The sequence below is a fragment of the Rhopalosiphum maidis genome, chromosome 4 (genome assembly GCF_003676215.2).
Source record: "Rhopalosiphum maidis isolate BTI-1 chromosome 4, ASM367621v3, whole genome shotgun sequence".
NCBI classification, from domain to species: domain Eukaryota; kingdom Metazoa; phylum Arthropoda; class Insecta; order Hemiptera; family Aphididae; genus Rhopalosiphum; species Rhopalosiphum maidis.
Genome location: NC_040880.1, coordinates 25,779,269 through 25,794,434, shown reverse-complemented (window position 1 = coordinate 25,794,434; position 15,166 = coordinate 25,779,269). Strand labels below are relative to the sequence as shown.

The window sequence follows — 15,166 nt, the reverse complement described above, 5'->3', positions numbered from 1 at the left end:
GTAACATATATTTTGTAAAAATATAATCTTAATAAATTAATGTATTTATTTTGTTTTAAGAAAATCAAAACAAAATAATTTAACATTAGAATACATTTTTATAATAAATTAAGATATTTAATGCAATTATTGTATACGTCATCGTCTCTCTGTTTTTTTTTTAAATATTAAATATATTTTCACTATTGATACTATAATGCCATTGTTATTTTCAAAATACTCAAACTTATCTTGATTCATACAAATAAACATATAAAAATACAATAATTTGCATCGTGGAATATGATTTTTCGCGAGTTGCTATTATGTATACTTACTAAAAGGGTAATTTCTATATCAATTTAATCTTATAGATGAAGGCAAATTAAACAAATTAAAACCAATACAACGTTCGTCAACGTACCACGTGTGTACCTAGCTAATGCCTACTACCTATTATATACCTATATAAGATGCATATAGAAATATTATATATCGTAACTATTTATTTAGGTATACGCGCGTATCAACAACACGGTGCACCTGATACCGGGTAAACTATTATACATTACACACATTCGATATCATTGTATATGTATATTGTAGGTACCTATATACACAATATGGGTAAATATGGTTACAATAAATATTCGAATATTTGGCGAAACCGCATATAAATCCGGGCGGCGGCGGTGGCTTGCTCTCGCTCAACGTGCCAAGTGTGGGCGTGTACATCGTATACAAAATGGCGTACAGGCGGCCAACGGGGAGCCGAACGTCGGACCGCCCACGGCGGGGGGGCGTCGTTTTGGATAGCGGTGACGATGACGGTGACTCCGGCGGCGGCGGCGACGTCTGCGGGCTCGGCACCGGCATAAACCGGTCAGTGTCGATCGCACGCCGTCGTAACCGCCGCCACCGCGTGACTTTTTAGGAATTTCGCCGCGATGTTCCGTATCGCTATTTTTTTTTCTCGTTAACACGCCGCACGAAACCGCGCGGATTCTCGCGGTATACACTCAACAGGGGTAGTCTTCTATAGAATCACACACACACACACACATATATATATACAAATATATATGATAACAATATTTGATCTACGCACACCGGTTCCTATTATATCCATACCTAATATATATATATATATTGTATGCTTTTAGACAATGTTATGATGTCGCGTTATATAAGTTTATCCGGCTGCGATGATTTACAACGATTATATTATCATTAGGTATATACCGGGTATACCAGTAGGTTAGGTACACGATATACCTATAAATATAATATATTATATTATATACGACGCGACGAGTGCGCGACCGACCCGAATCGAAACTGCAGTAGTTGAACAAATTCTATACCTATCTAGCATTATATACATGTGCACCGCATTTATTGATATATTGTATCAGTGAATTTATTATTATGCGGCCGCCGCCGGCGCCGCCAGCGTCATCGGCGATTGCGACGACTGCGACTCCGGACTGCAGCGACGATCGTAACCCACAGCATTTGAACACGGCGACCGCGACGACGATGGTCACGTGATTAGGATGCCGCGGCCGTGCAGAGAGACATACGGCGACCAAAAGCCGCCGTACAGTTACATATCGCTGACGGCCATGGCCATATGGAGCGCTCCCGAGAAGAAGCTACCGTTGTCCGACATCTACAAGTTTATCAGCGACCGGTTCCCCTACTACCGGAAAAACACTCAAAGGTCAGTTATCGCCTGCGCAAATTACTATATCAAATATACACTATAAACTGTAGGTTTATTATATAATTATATAGTATATTAGATATATACCACTGTATTATTGTGTATACCGATACTGTACGCGCATCCGTGTATTTGTATGACCAGTAGAAAGACATCCGCCGTAGACTTATTATTTTGGACACAATATATAAATCAAGTAACTACCCGTATTATATTAAATAATATAATATATACCCACAATTATTTATACGTTATGATTTAATCACCACGACAATATAGTATATATAGACTACCCATACCTACGACTATAATACTCGTCAAAATAGACGCCAAAATTGTATACGTATATGTATAATATCAGTATATCTACAGGAATATAATAGGGTATCAAAACTGCAGAAATCGATTTATTATCGGTTCACCCAATTTATTTCTGTTTAACCTCTCCTCGCCACTAAAAAAAATGCAGCCCTAATTATATGCATCACTGGTCATTACTTCGATTTGTTTACGAATAATATAGTAATAATAATCTATTTAGGTAGTTGGGTGTATATATATAAATACACAAATCATCGTTTTATCGGCGTATAAAATATCTGAAATAAATAAAGTGCTTCACAATATTAACACCGGTGTGTTAGTGCACAAATTCACAAGAGGCGCCCAATATTATATTGTACTATATGTGTAACAGATTAGTTAAACATTTTTTTAAATTTTGATCATATACGATACAATAATCTCACATATCTGTGTAGATGTATTATTACATCCATTTGTTTTTGAGTAGTTTTGATACTTTGGTAGTAAATATATATATATTATATATGTATTTTTGTATTAGTAATAGGGCGAACTTTTGAATATTTAAGTAGGAAACTGTTTATTTAAATCTTAATAATCAACATCTATAAAAAAAAAAAAAAAACAGAAATAGATATAGATTATAATAGCTAATTTATATTATATTATATAATAGTTAATATATTTTAAAACAGATGTAAGTATATACATTTATATATATTTACATTAACTCTTTAATACATATAATGTATGTGATTACTATTCGTCATTTGAATTTTTTGGAAAATACCTAACATGCCAAAATCATTCTTAGTTGATATAACGTAGCGTATTATCATGTTTTGTCTTAATATATAAGTTTGAAAATTAATATGGTTATAACTTAAAACAAATAACAATTGAGCCAAGTCATTATTCATTCAGTGGATATTGTTTATCAGAGGTAGGAGAAAAACATGAAACGTATCCGTGTAGCAGACTATATACAAAGTATACATTGCAATGGTCTTTAACCTTATTGGACTCATGACCCATTTTAATAATTATTTATGTTTTACAACCCGTACCTATAAGTTAAAAAAAATATATACTATTTCATATAACATTTGTAAAACTAGACTAATTTAATGCATTAATTATTATTATTATAGATATATATGTTCGTAGGATTGAATAAAAAAACATTTTTCCTTAATTATTTGGTTTTTAATCATTAAAATTATGAATTATTTGCGACTTTCAACTCAATTCTAAAGATCACGCGACCCACTGGTCGATGACCATCACTGTCGATATAGACTAGATTATAGGTATTTTTTTAATAATAAATAGGACAAATAGTTAATGTAATAATGTCATCGACTATTAATAATATTGTAGGTAAAATGTTTAATCACTGTCTAAAATATACTTATTTAATATTACGAGTACACATAAATATTATATTTAAATTATGTTGTGATAAATTATCATTATTTTGTCACTTTCGTCCAATATTTAATGAGCCATTATTATTTGTAATTTCATGAAACTTGGTATTTTATTTAATATTGCAATGTTTTTTTTTTTTAACACAAAATTTTGAATGACACCATAAATAACTTTAAATTTCGTGTACACGTTATCAACAAGAATGCATTATTTCAGGTCCTATGGTTTTTCTCAGAGTCACTTTAAAAAATATTTCATACGTACCATTATACGGCACCTATATAACATCATATCTTTATTTTGCGGCTAATAATACTAACTACTAAAACTAACTAGTCCTGTTAAAGCGTGACAGTGCTTTGCCGTTATTTATTTTTGCGAATAGTGAATGCTATATTATACAGTAAATAGTATTGATAATATAGTTAAATATATCTACCTATATGGTCGTATGTATATTTTGAAAATTGATATATATATATATCATTATTATTTCTCTGTTTATATTGATACTTTTAAAATTTTGGTACTTAAATAGTATATATACATGTATATTTTATTATACTGTAAAACGAATAGTGTATATATAATACGCATAAGCACGTGCAGTTTGAACACGGTAGGTTCGGCCGACGTTGGTGCGGTCACCCATCCGAGTTGACGGCGAGCGCGCGCGTTCGTGTGGAACGAATTGATCGCTGCGTGACAACAGAAATATAATATAATATGTGTATATCTGCGTATTGTATATTATATATCTTTACGTAAGTTTCAGCCTATAATATATACATAATATATAGGTACATGGGTTAGGTTAGGTTAGGTTAGATACACTGCATCACAATAGATATGATGTGTTTATATGAATTTAGTACAAATTATATAACTTTCAAACTAAATCGTGTCTATACGTATACCTAAATACATCGTCAGATATCCAAGCATTATTATTTTATGTATATTTATATATATAAGTTTATGTATTTTTATATTATATCGTATAAATACTTTATTAATATCTTGTTGAGGGTTGACTGCATGTTGGTATACTACTATACTATATAATAATACGAGTATATCTTTAAATGAATAGCTGCTAAATTAATAATTATATGATTGTAATGACTTAAAAACTTTTTTTTATCATTATTCCTTACGTTCATTACAATAAGATATTTGCTTGACAGTATTATATTATATGCATATAAGTTTATAATATGACAGTAGTTACCTATATTAGCATGGGTTTTGTGTTTGTAGGAATCAACATTTTTTCCTCTATGTCTAAAAGCACGCGCGTGAAAAACTTAATACAAGCTATTTCTTTTAAATTGTTTTAATGCAATTTAAAACTAACTAATAATAGTATTCATTAATTTTTATAATTATTTATAATTAAGTATCTAAAATGTTTTTATAGTTGTTTACTCATATATTCATAGTTGAACATAATGCATCCTTCGATTTTTCGTATACTAATAATCACTGCAGTATATTTAGTCATCCCTCTATACTTATATTTTTTTATATTTACTAAGGCTTTTTATTTAGTCTTCATAAAGTCATTGTAGATTATTGAATTAAAAATGTAAGGGTTTTCGCATGAACTTTTTAACTTAAATGTATAATGTACGCATTAAAATGGGGTAGTGATGAGGAATATAGCTTGTAGTATAATATACTACGCTATGTTAACACTAACTTTTATATGTATAGTTTATTCTGTATATATTAAGCCTCTATATATAATTTTTATAATGTTCATCTAATGTGGGTGAAAAGGCACTCCAGTTGTCCGCGAGAAGAAACTTTTTGAATCCATCTTATCGGTTTATTTATAATATAGACCTATACATATTCTAAAATATTATCTTTATAATCTTAACATTATAAAATGTTTAATACTTTAATGCTCATAAATGTCATAAATAATTAATATAGTAATAAATTACTATTCATAATCGATTCAGATTTGACAATTATTTCGAGCTACACTATGGTGATAGTTTTTATATTTAATGAAAGTTTAATTGATCACAAGTGACATACCTAATATTTTATTTATTAAATGTATACACATGACGTATATATATTCATAATATGCCATGTGAATTCACCATCTTTTAAGAAAAATATAACAAGTAGCCTGGTAGGTATAATATTATTTGGAAAACAAGTTTTTACATATAAAACATATTATAATATTGGTATACTGGCTACTATATATTTTATAAAAGTTGTTTTTAGAAATTATAATTAAATTATATTACAATGATTTTTTTTATTATAAAAAATTACTCGTAGATATTAGTTTGTTTGAATAATCTATTTTATACTTAATAAAATGATTGTATTAAAATAATTTTACTTTGGTATAAATTATATAATATTATACTAATTAGTGTTTTAATAATGTATAAAATCCGCAAATTTCAATTATATTTTAACCTGACTTTAACCTGCAGTTATACAAGGTTTTATCAATACAAATATGCTATTGTATTGCGTGAAGTTATATATTAGTTATATTTTCATTCTTCGAACATATAATATAGACATTTAGCTTTATCTAATCGTACATAAATAAAACATCATACGAGGCATATTCGAAAAGTTAGGACCGTTTCGTCAGAAAAAAATTATAATCATAAGAAACATATTTTATTAGCGCATTTAGTTTCTTACAAACCTACTTCAGTTTTCCACTTTATCGCTGTTTACTTCTAAGCATTTTTTAAACCACTGCACCAGCTTATTTACCTTTCTGCATATATGTTTCCCGCCTGAGAGTTTAACTAGTCAATTACGGTGTCCTTGAGTTCTTCGTTGTTTTTAAAACGCTGTCCATCCACCATCGAGCCTTTGTTTGAAGTGCAAGAAGAGAAAGTTTAATCGATACTCGATAGGTGCTAGGTTAAGTACGATGGGTCATGAAACTTGGTAAAAAAGTTTCAAACAAAAATCTTAGTTTTGACAGTGGTGTGAGGACGTGCGTTATCGTGAAGGTATTAGGTATAAGTCATAAACATATTATAACCACGAATTAATTATTTTTTTTAATTTTAAGGGAGCATATTATTTTTCTATTTTTGAATGCAAAAAAAATATTAGCAACGCATAGAATTTATAGTTTTCTATGATAAATATGCCTAAATAAAATGATTTATATTTATTTTTTATCTAAAAAATATGGAATATACGTACTATAATATAATAGAATACATAGTTGTCAAATAATATAACTATAAATTGATATAATTTAGATAAAATTACGAACAAAATAACAAAATAGATAAATTTTATTCTTCTAATGATGCGAAGTATAAATAATTAACATATATTTATTCATTACTAAAAACTACCAAAACTTAAATATATTATCAAAAATTATGAGACAATAATATATACTATCTGTGTCATTTATTCCTCAACATTTATTTTACTGTAATTTCGCAATTTTATTTAATTTAGTAAATATAAAAAGTGGATACCAAAATACACAAAATTTGATTGACTACAAAATGCATTATTTCAGCTAAATAAACAAAATAATCTCTAAATTAAACCATTTGTACGGTCAAAATAATTATAACACTTCAATAAACGGGGGAACGTATTTTTAGATTTAAGTATGATATATACTTAACTAAAATCAACGATTTTGCATATTTTAAAGATATTCGAAATATAGATTTCAAAATATTTATCATTTTTTAATCTGCTCGATTCAAATTAATATAATTGTATACTCAATGTACTATAAAATATTGTCATCAAACTAACAAATAAATTTTCAATATAAGTAATAATTTATAAAATATTATATTTATTGGTGTGAGTACATTATTTGACATTCTATAGACAATAGTTGTCAAAATACTAACGTTGTTTATAATAACAGTATTTTTTTCATTGGGATGAAATTTAATGATCATATTTAAAATTATTACTATTCAGGTCACACATGCATAAATATATTAAGTAACTATACCAGTATATACATAAATACATAATATAAACTATTATATAAAAAAGTATAGGTTGCATAATAATATGTAGTACTTATACGTATATTGATGAAATTGCATTTAATCTCGATTAAATTAAATACAATTAGTACACGCATGCACTGTATTTCTGATAAAAAAAAAAACCACATACATATTGAACTTATTGATGCAAACAATTTAAGGTCGAATTATTTTTACGTTATTTATCGATCACGCCCAATTTGATATTGAATTAGTAAAAAATTGATGATTAAATCATAAAAAAATTGTTTCTCTGTGTAACTTTATAGATATTAGATATTATTAGACTTTAATACCAACATTTTTTTTATTTGTTATCAAAAACATTACATTTCTAGTAAAGGTTAAGAATAAATATAATATCAATATTTTCCCTGATCTTTTATTTGCAATAGGTAAGTAATGAGTATTAACTTTTATGTTTTTTTATTGTTGGTATTTCACGTGATACACTACACGATAATAATAATATAATGAAAGAAATCAATTTGCCCTTCAAATACAACTCGTACCTATGGGATATAATAGAATTTTTAAATTGCCTATTGGCCAGTTTTGCTTTAATACAATCAATATTTGCTCATATATTATTATATGTACATTGTACAAATTGTATACAGTTTTTCATTTCAATTATAACATGATAATTTATTGCAGAATTATTACGTCGAATGATGAAATTCAATATAAAGTTACATCGAATATATTTTCATATATATATATATATATATATCGTTAAATCTACTTTATAAAAAAAAGGCATAATCGACAAATTTAAGAATTTTTAATAACTAATTAGTAATATCATGTGAAAATAATGTATGCATATATAATATATGGATTTCCGATTTTTTACTGCGAAAAATCAACGATGACGATATAGGTACTGTCTGGACACCAACTACTGTGCAGTAAAGCGATTAGCCCACTCGCCAATTTTTTTTTTCAAATCGCGTATTATTTGATCGCTAAAATTCACGCCATATGAATGATGACCACTATTATAAGACAATATTAAAATAACGATATCATATTAAATGACCATTTTTCACATATTATAACAGTATCTCTATAATGATATACCCTATCACACCGCGTGTTTCAGGTGGCAGAACTCGCTGCGACACAACTTGTCGTTCAACGACTGTTTCATGAAAATTCCACGACGACCCAACCAGCCGGGCAAGGGGGCGTACTGGACACTGCACCCTGATGCACTGGACATGTTCGAGAACGGATCGTTTCTGCGGCGCCGAAAGCGGTTCAAATTGCCGGCCGCCGACCGGGCGCTGTTGGAGGCTACGTTCGGCCGGCCGTCGTCGTCGTCCGCCGCCGCCGACTTCGACACCGATTCGCCGCCACTGCGGCCGTTGCCGATCGGTTTTCAGCGGCCGCCACTGCCGCCTCCGCCGTACCGGAACAATATAATGTCGTCGTCGGACGGAGCGACGTCGCCGATCGGCACCGAACAGCCGTTGTCGCCGCCGTCGATCCACGCGGCCATCGGCGGCACCACCGCGGCCTTCGCGACCGCCACTTCGATGGCCAACCACCTGCACCGGCAGCACAAGCCCAAACCGTTTACCATCGAGAGCATCATCGCTCCGGGCGGCGCCCGCAGACGTCACTCTTCCGACGACGAGCCGTCACTGCCGGATGTCCCGCCGCCGACATCGTCCCCCACACCGCCGCCGAAGACGTCGTCCCCTACGCCACCGCCGAGGACCGAACGTACTCATCGCCGGTACCCGCCGCCGGTGAGTCTGCTACCGTCTCAGTCGCATCACCTAGTCGACCACCAGCAGCAGCAGTTCCTCCACAACGCCCACCACCACCACCACCCCCACAACGGCGTCGGCAGCAATGGATACGCGGAACTGTACGCGTACTTGATCCAACAGCAGTCGTTCGCCGTGGCCACTGCGGCCGCAGCGGCCGCTTCCAGCATATTTCCGGGGCCGTCCGCGCCCCTGCCGCCGTTCCACTACATGCCCCACCATCACATCACCAACGCCGCCGCCGCCGCCACTGCCGCCGCCACCGTCTTGCCGCCGTTCCCGCAGCTGGCCAACTTCACGAACCTTCATGACTGCGGTACGGCAAGTGTAATTTAATATAATATATAATACATCATAATTATTACATAGTTTTATGTGGTTTTTTATGGACACGCTAGGACGCGCATAGGTCTATCCTGTGAAATATTGAGGGGGGTTCAAACATTTGGTAGCAAACAGACCGGCTCTGCCACCACACCCCTAAAAAATTAATTTTTACGTTTAATATAGTTCGTAAAAATAGTGAAAGGTTCTCATTATAATAATAATTAAAATACTTACAAACATAGAAAACAAAAATTAATAAAATACAATTACCGTTTTTAACTTAATTTTATTAATCTATTATACTTTTAGTCAAATGTATTTAAGATAGTATCATTACTTAAAGCTTTGAATCTTATATTTATCATTATATAATATTGAAAGTTCATTAAATTTTTTTTGTTGCGTATATGTTTTTAGCTATGGTTTTTATTTTCCTCATAGCAGAAAAACTTCTTACGTAGCAGAACTAATAGATAATGTTAAAGCAAGTTAGATCATTTTATAAAAATTAGAAAACTTTTGAGGTGAAATATTTTTTTAAGAAATGAAATAATATTTTTTCCAATAGAACCGCATATGTTGTGAATAAATTGTGATTTAATTGGGTGGTATGTTACCATAAAAAATAAATTGATAAATATATAACAAAAAACTAATAATAATAATAATAAATTATCCCTAAACGATTCTATAATCTGTACAAAAATATAATATTGTTTGTTTAATATATTTTTAGGGGGTTTATTATCTTCAAATTATTTTGTAAGCTCCCCTCCTGATCACCATCATGCTTGTGCGATAAACAAGCCCAATGCTCTGTGGGTCAGAATACCGACAGCGATCGGGTTTATACAAATGATACATGACTTGTGGCTTATCGGCGGTATATTATACTACTTGATATTTATGTGTGTATTACACTAAAATAATGATTAAAGATTATTTTACCAAATGTTTTCTGACAAACCAATCGTCCAATAATAATACGTAAATTAGGTACGATCGATTCCAATTTCTGAGAAATATACGATTATTGTATAGAGACATATGGACTTAATGAAAGTATGAAACTGTCTATTCTGACAGAGAATAACTTTTAAAAAATGTTTATGAGTAGGCGACTATTTATGTTTTTACCTTGACGGTCTATAATAAATAGGCGCGTAATCTTCGAAAAACAGGTGGTCGAGTCGGAAGTGATCAAGACTTGTTTCACCACTGAACAACACGCTATATAATATAGGTGTAGGTACTATTAATAGGTATTATATCTAAGACCTACGTGAAAATGGAAAACTGCGATGTGAAAACGGTTAGTTGTACGTATATCACTAGATAATCGTGGACCGAATTTCATCGTCGCATTTCAAAACATCTATACATAATGCTCATATAGAAACGAAAAATGAAAAAAATGTACGCAAAATTTTGAACGATTTCATGTTTTTAAATGAAATGTACTAATGTACAATAGATACATAAATAATCTTACACCTATAAAAACATATTATATGTTATCTTGTATAAAATTCTCGATAATATTATGTAACTTTAATTAATTTGTAAACTGCATATTTATTCACTTTTATGAGCACACATAGGTACCTAAAGCATTCAGTTACGTTATGTTATATTATGATGTGTATAATTAATTTAAACACTTTTAAGCGTTTTCGGTCAACGAATTTTTTTATTATTATACTCTTTTTTTTCCTTTATACGTCTTCTAAATGATTCATAACCGTTGAACCCATTGTCCACGTTATAAACGTGTAACGAGCCCACTATTATATTATATAAGCATTAGTGTACACAAGCGCACACGCATACTCACTTACACAAAATTTCGTGTTATAGTTATTGTTGCATGTGTTGTACACGTCGTGTAACGCTTCGTAAAATATTATGCATTGTTTGAAAAACTAATATTAATATGGTATGCTTAAATTATCATTATACATTTGTGTGCATATGAATACATGATATAGGCGCTGATACGCGTACGTGTATTCTGATGATACAAATATACTTTATGGTGTTTTGTTTTCTATTCCGTCAGAAGATATTATATTGTCTATTTATTATAAAACATGACCATCGCGCATCGTAACGGAAAAAAAAACACATATTTTAATAAATTTAATTTTGATATTAGTAGGTGTCGCACACAAACGATGTATCTCGTTCTTTAAACGCCTTGTTTACGTTTAATTTAATACTTTATAATATTATATTATTATTATGCACTTGTATATTACATTATTACCTACTTAAATGGATAGATGCGTGCACACAAGACTCAACAATACTACAAGTATAATAATATTTTACCACAGAGCCGACAAGCGCTGAGAACTGAGAAGGAAGAACTCACATGGGGTCCATATAATCATTGATCAAATAGTAATAGTATAATACTATATAATATATAATAATAGAACCTATTATTTAATCAATGATATTATATCATAAATACACCTGCATATCCAGTCGTGTATTGTTGTAATGTTGTAGAGGTTATAAATTTAAAATCCTATTTATTATATACATATAATATACTTTGTAGAAGTTCAATCTTCACTAAAAGTATTGTTAAAAATATCCTGCCCTTATTCGTTCCTGAATATTTATTACCAGGGCTCGGGACTTAGACCATTTGCTTATTTTTATGGATTGACTTAAAATGTAGCAGAGTGCTATGGAAGTGTATGTTATGTTACGACACGTTCAATTATGAAATTTGAAAGTGCGATTCTTTTAAAACATATTTGCTTGCTTATTTCCAGTTTTTTTGATTATTTTTGCTTTTTTGACCAGTTTTTCTACTTTTCATAGTTTTTTTCAGAAAATCCTTCGAAAAATCTATAAACAATAAGGCAAAATGCCACGAAAGTGAAGTTTGAATTTTTTTATAATATAAAGATTTATTTATTTTTTTTATTTTTTAGTTAGAAACTTTTCCTAATCCTTTTGTTTCAATATTTTTTGTAATTTTTAATTATGTTATTTTTAGCAAAGTTACAAATTATGTCTAGTACCTACTTTATGATGAAAAAAATTTTTTTTTTTTTGATTAAGTATTTTTGCTCTAATTTAAGTGTTTTAAATGCTTATATTTGAGTGTTTATAATGATGTTTTTAAGCGCTTATTTTAATGATTTTAAGTGCTATAAGTCTCGAGCCATGTTTATTACTATTATCGATAAATGAAAGATTTGCCAGCCGTTTGTGTAATTTTAGATGTGAATATACAATTATAAAATATCTATTGAATGAATGTGACAAAATTTGTAATTTGATTTATAATTTTTAAATGTTTTCTTTCACATTACGTTTATCACAGAATAATTTTTATTCTGTGGTCATACAGTGACACCACAGTGTATATTTGTGGCTACTTCATATCATACGAATTAAATACATAAAAATGTAAGATCCACAATGGCCAAAACTCAAAATACATATTTATATCAAATTAAACGTCTTGAACAAGATTAATAATATATAAATACTACTATACTTGATTTACTGATAAATATTTGTTTAAGCGTGGATATTGCTGTTTTATTTTAAGAATATAATATTTTTGAATACGATTTCAACTTGTAAATCTATAAAAAATAAAAATATAATGTATTTTAATTATTTATATTCCCAAGAACGATTTCGTTCTCAAAATGGGAGTATAATAATATCTAAATATAAAACAGTTATGCGTGTTTTTAAGTTTAGGAAAGAGGTGGGTATATATGATTACATTAAGTAGGAGTGTGTTCACGAGGATATAACAAACACTCTAAATATATATTATAGTAAATAGCATATTATGGTTGGTACCTATAGAAATATAAATAATTACTAATTATTACTAAATATTATTTTCGCCTACTCGACATAAACGCGGGAAAAAGTAATTCTTTCAATTCGTCCCTCGAGTGTTGATGGTATAATATAGGTATAATATTTATATATGTGTACACGATATGTATATGTTTTATACTTGTATATAGGAACCTACTGTTCGTGTTCAATAATATCGACTTAAAGTTCACGTTCCACGCAAAGGTGACTTATAACTTACTAGTTCCGCCTCTGGGGACTGCAGCGATGAGGGTACTGCGGCCCGATATAAAAATATTAAGTGACTTTCCGAAGGGCATTAAGCACTTCCAAACTTATTTTCGAGGGCGTTCTTCGAACTAGTATGAGTGTTTTGATGTAATAAAAAAAACGACGAGCAGAATGCCAGAGAGTGGGTATAAACTGTGTATACATGTATATTATACTCGGGTATACAAAAAATCCTCCGTGAATTGCGTGACTGCAAACTCGATAAAACAATTCGGATCACTTTTTTCTTTTATAATCTATTATACTATATAAGTACTAAATATACATATTACATACGTACTTATTATATTATTAGCCCGTGCGAGATGTTAAATTAAACAGTTAAGAACTATATAATATGTATATATATATATTTATATCATGTATGATTTTTTTTTAAGTTTTCTACTATTTAATGGAAAAAGTTAATTATTTCATACACAGAAAGTGTGCCAAAAAATATACATACTGGTATATTATTCAAATATTCTTAATTTTCACGTTAAAAATTAAATCTATTATATTATCAAACGCTATTTCGTTCGAATTAAATTCAAACCCATACCTATAATAATACTGATAATTTAATTGCATACGATTTGGCAACTATCATATTATTATTATTATTATTATTTTAATTATCAAGTACTGGTCGAGTGACTTTCCGCATCAGACCAATTACTACTCAGGCATATGTATACACTATATTATACTATAACATATATTATAGGTATATTTGTATTTAATAATAGTGCTGTATTGTGTATAATTTTCCACGGGTTTTTGTCCTCTTTTTATACTAATATTTGCTTGCTGGTTTCATAATCATTTCGGAATTAAACAAATATCAATTATATGTGGTACCTGCCTACATAATACACATAAGAAATATCATTATAATAGAGGTGGGGAGCAAGCAATGGCAAGAAACAAAATCGAAATTCATCAAACCGATAATAATAACTGTTTCATATTGATGTATGCAATGTGTGGGACTTTCATGTTGCGTTAGCTTTTTTTCGCATAATGTAACTATACACACACGCGCGCACGCTTATACATATACATAAATTATAAACCTGCTCATGGATAGTGTAAAAAATCAATAAGAAGATTAATTGCCTGTTTATGTTTGCACACGATAGGTCGTTTTTTAAAACACACAGCTAAGACAATAATATAACGACTTGTATATGTATATTATACATACAGGTACTTCGCTCATGCTGAATATAATTATGCTATATGATACAGAAAACGATTTAGTGAATTTGTAAATAGTAATTATTTGAAGGTCAATTGAAGGATTTATATCTTGCTGTGATTTAATTAATTTCCATAATAAATATAATATATAGGTACGTGAGTTAAAATATGTATGCACATACATTATTTAGCTATAACTTTTTAAAACAAATATAGAAGAGTAATTTTACTTTTGGAAGGGAAGATTGACAGTTATTTTTTTATCTTTTTGG

At 30.3% G+C, this 15,166-nt stretch overlaps 1 protein-coding gene across 2 annotated transcripts in view; it reads left to right on the top strand.

Moving 5' to 3' along the window:
* The first annotated feature begins 864 nt into the window (after positions 1-864).
* The window catches only part of LOC113560397 (forkhead box protein B1-like), a 41,548-nt gene continuing 27,246 nt past the window's right edge, over positions 865-15,166 (top strand). Inside the window, exons 1-2 of one of the 2 annotated variants that reach the window (XM_026966250.1) lie at positions 865-1,702; positions 8,579-9,572. In XM_026966250.1, the coding sequence (XP_026822051.1) occupies positions 1,536-1,702; positions 8,579-9,572 (1,161 nt within the window). In that variant the 5' untranslated portion in view covers positions 865-1,535. The remainder of the gene's footprint in view (positions 1,703-8,578; positions 9,573-15,166) is intronic. The other variant, XM_026966249.1, reaches the window with a different exon arrangement.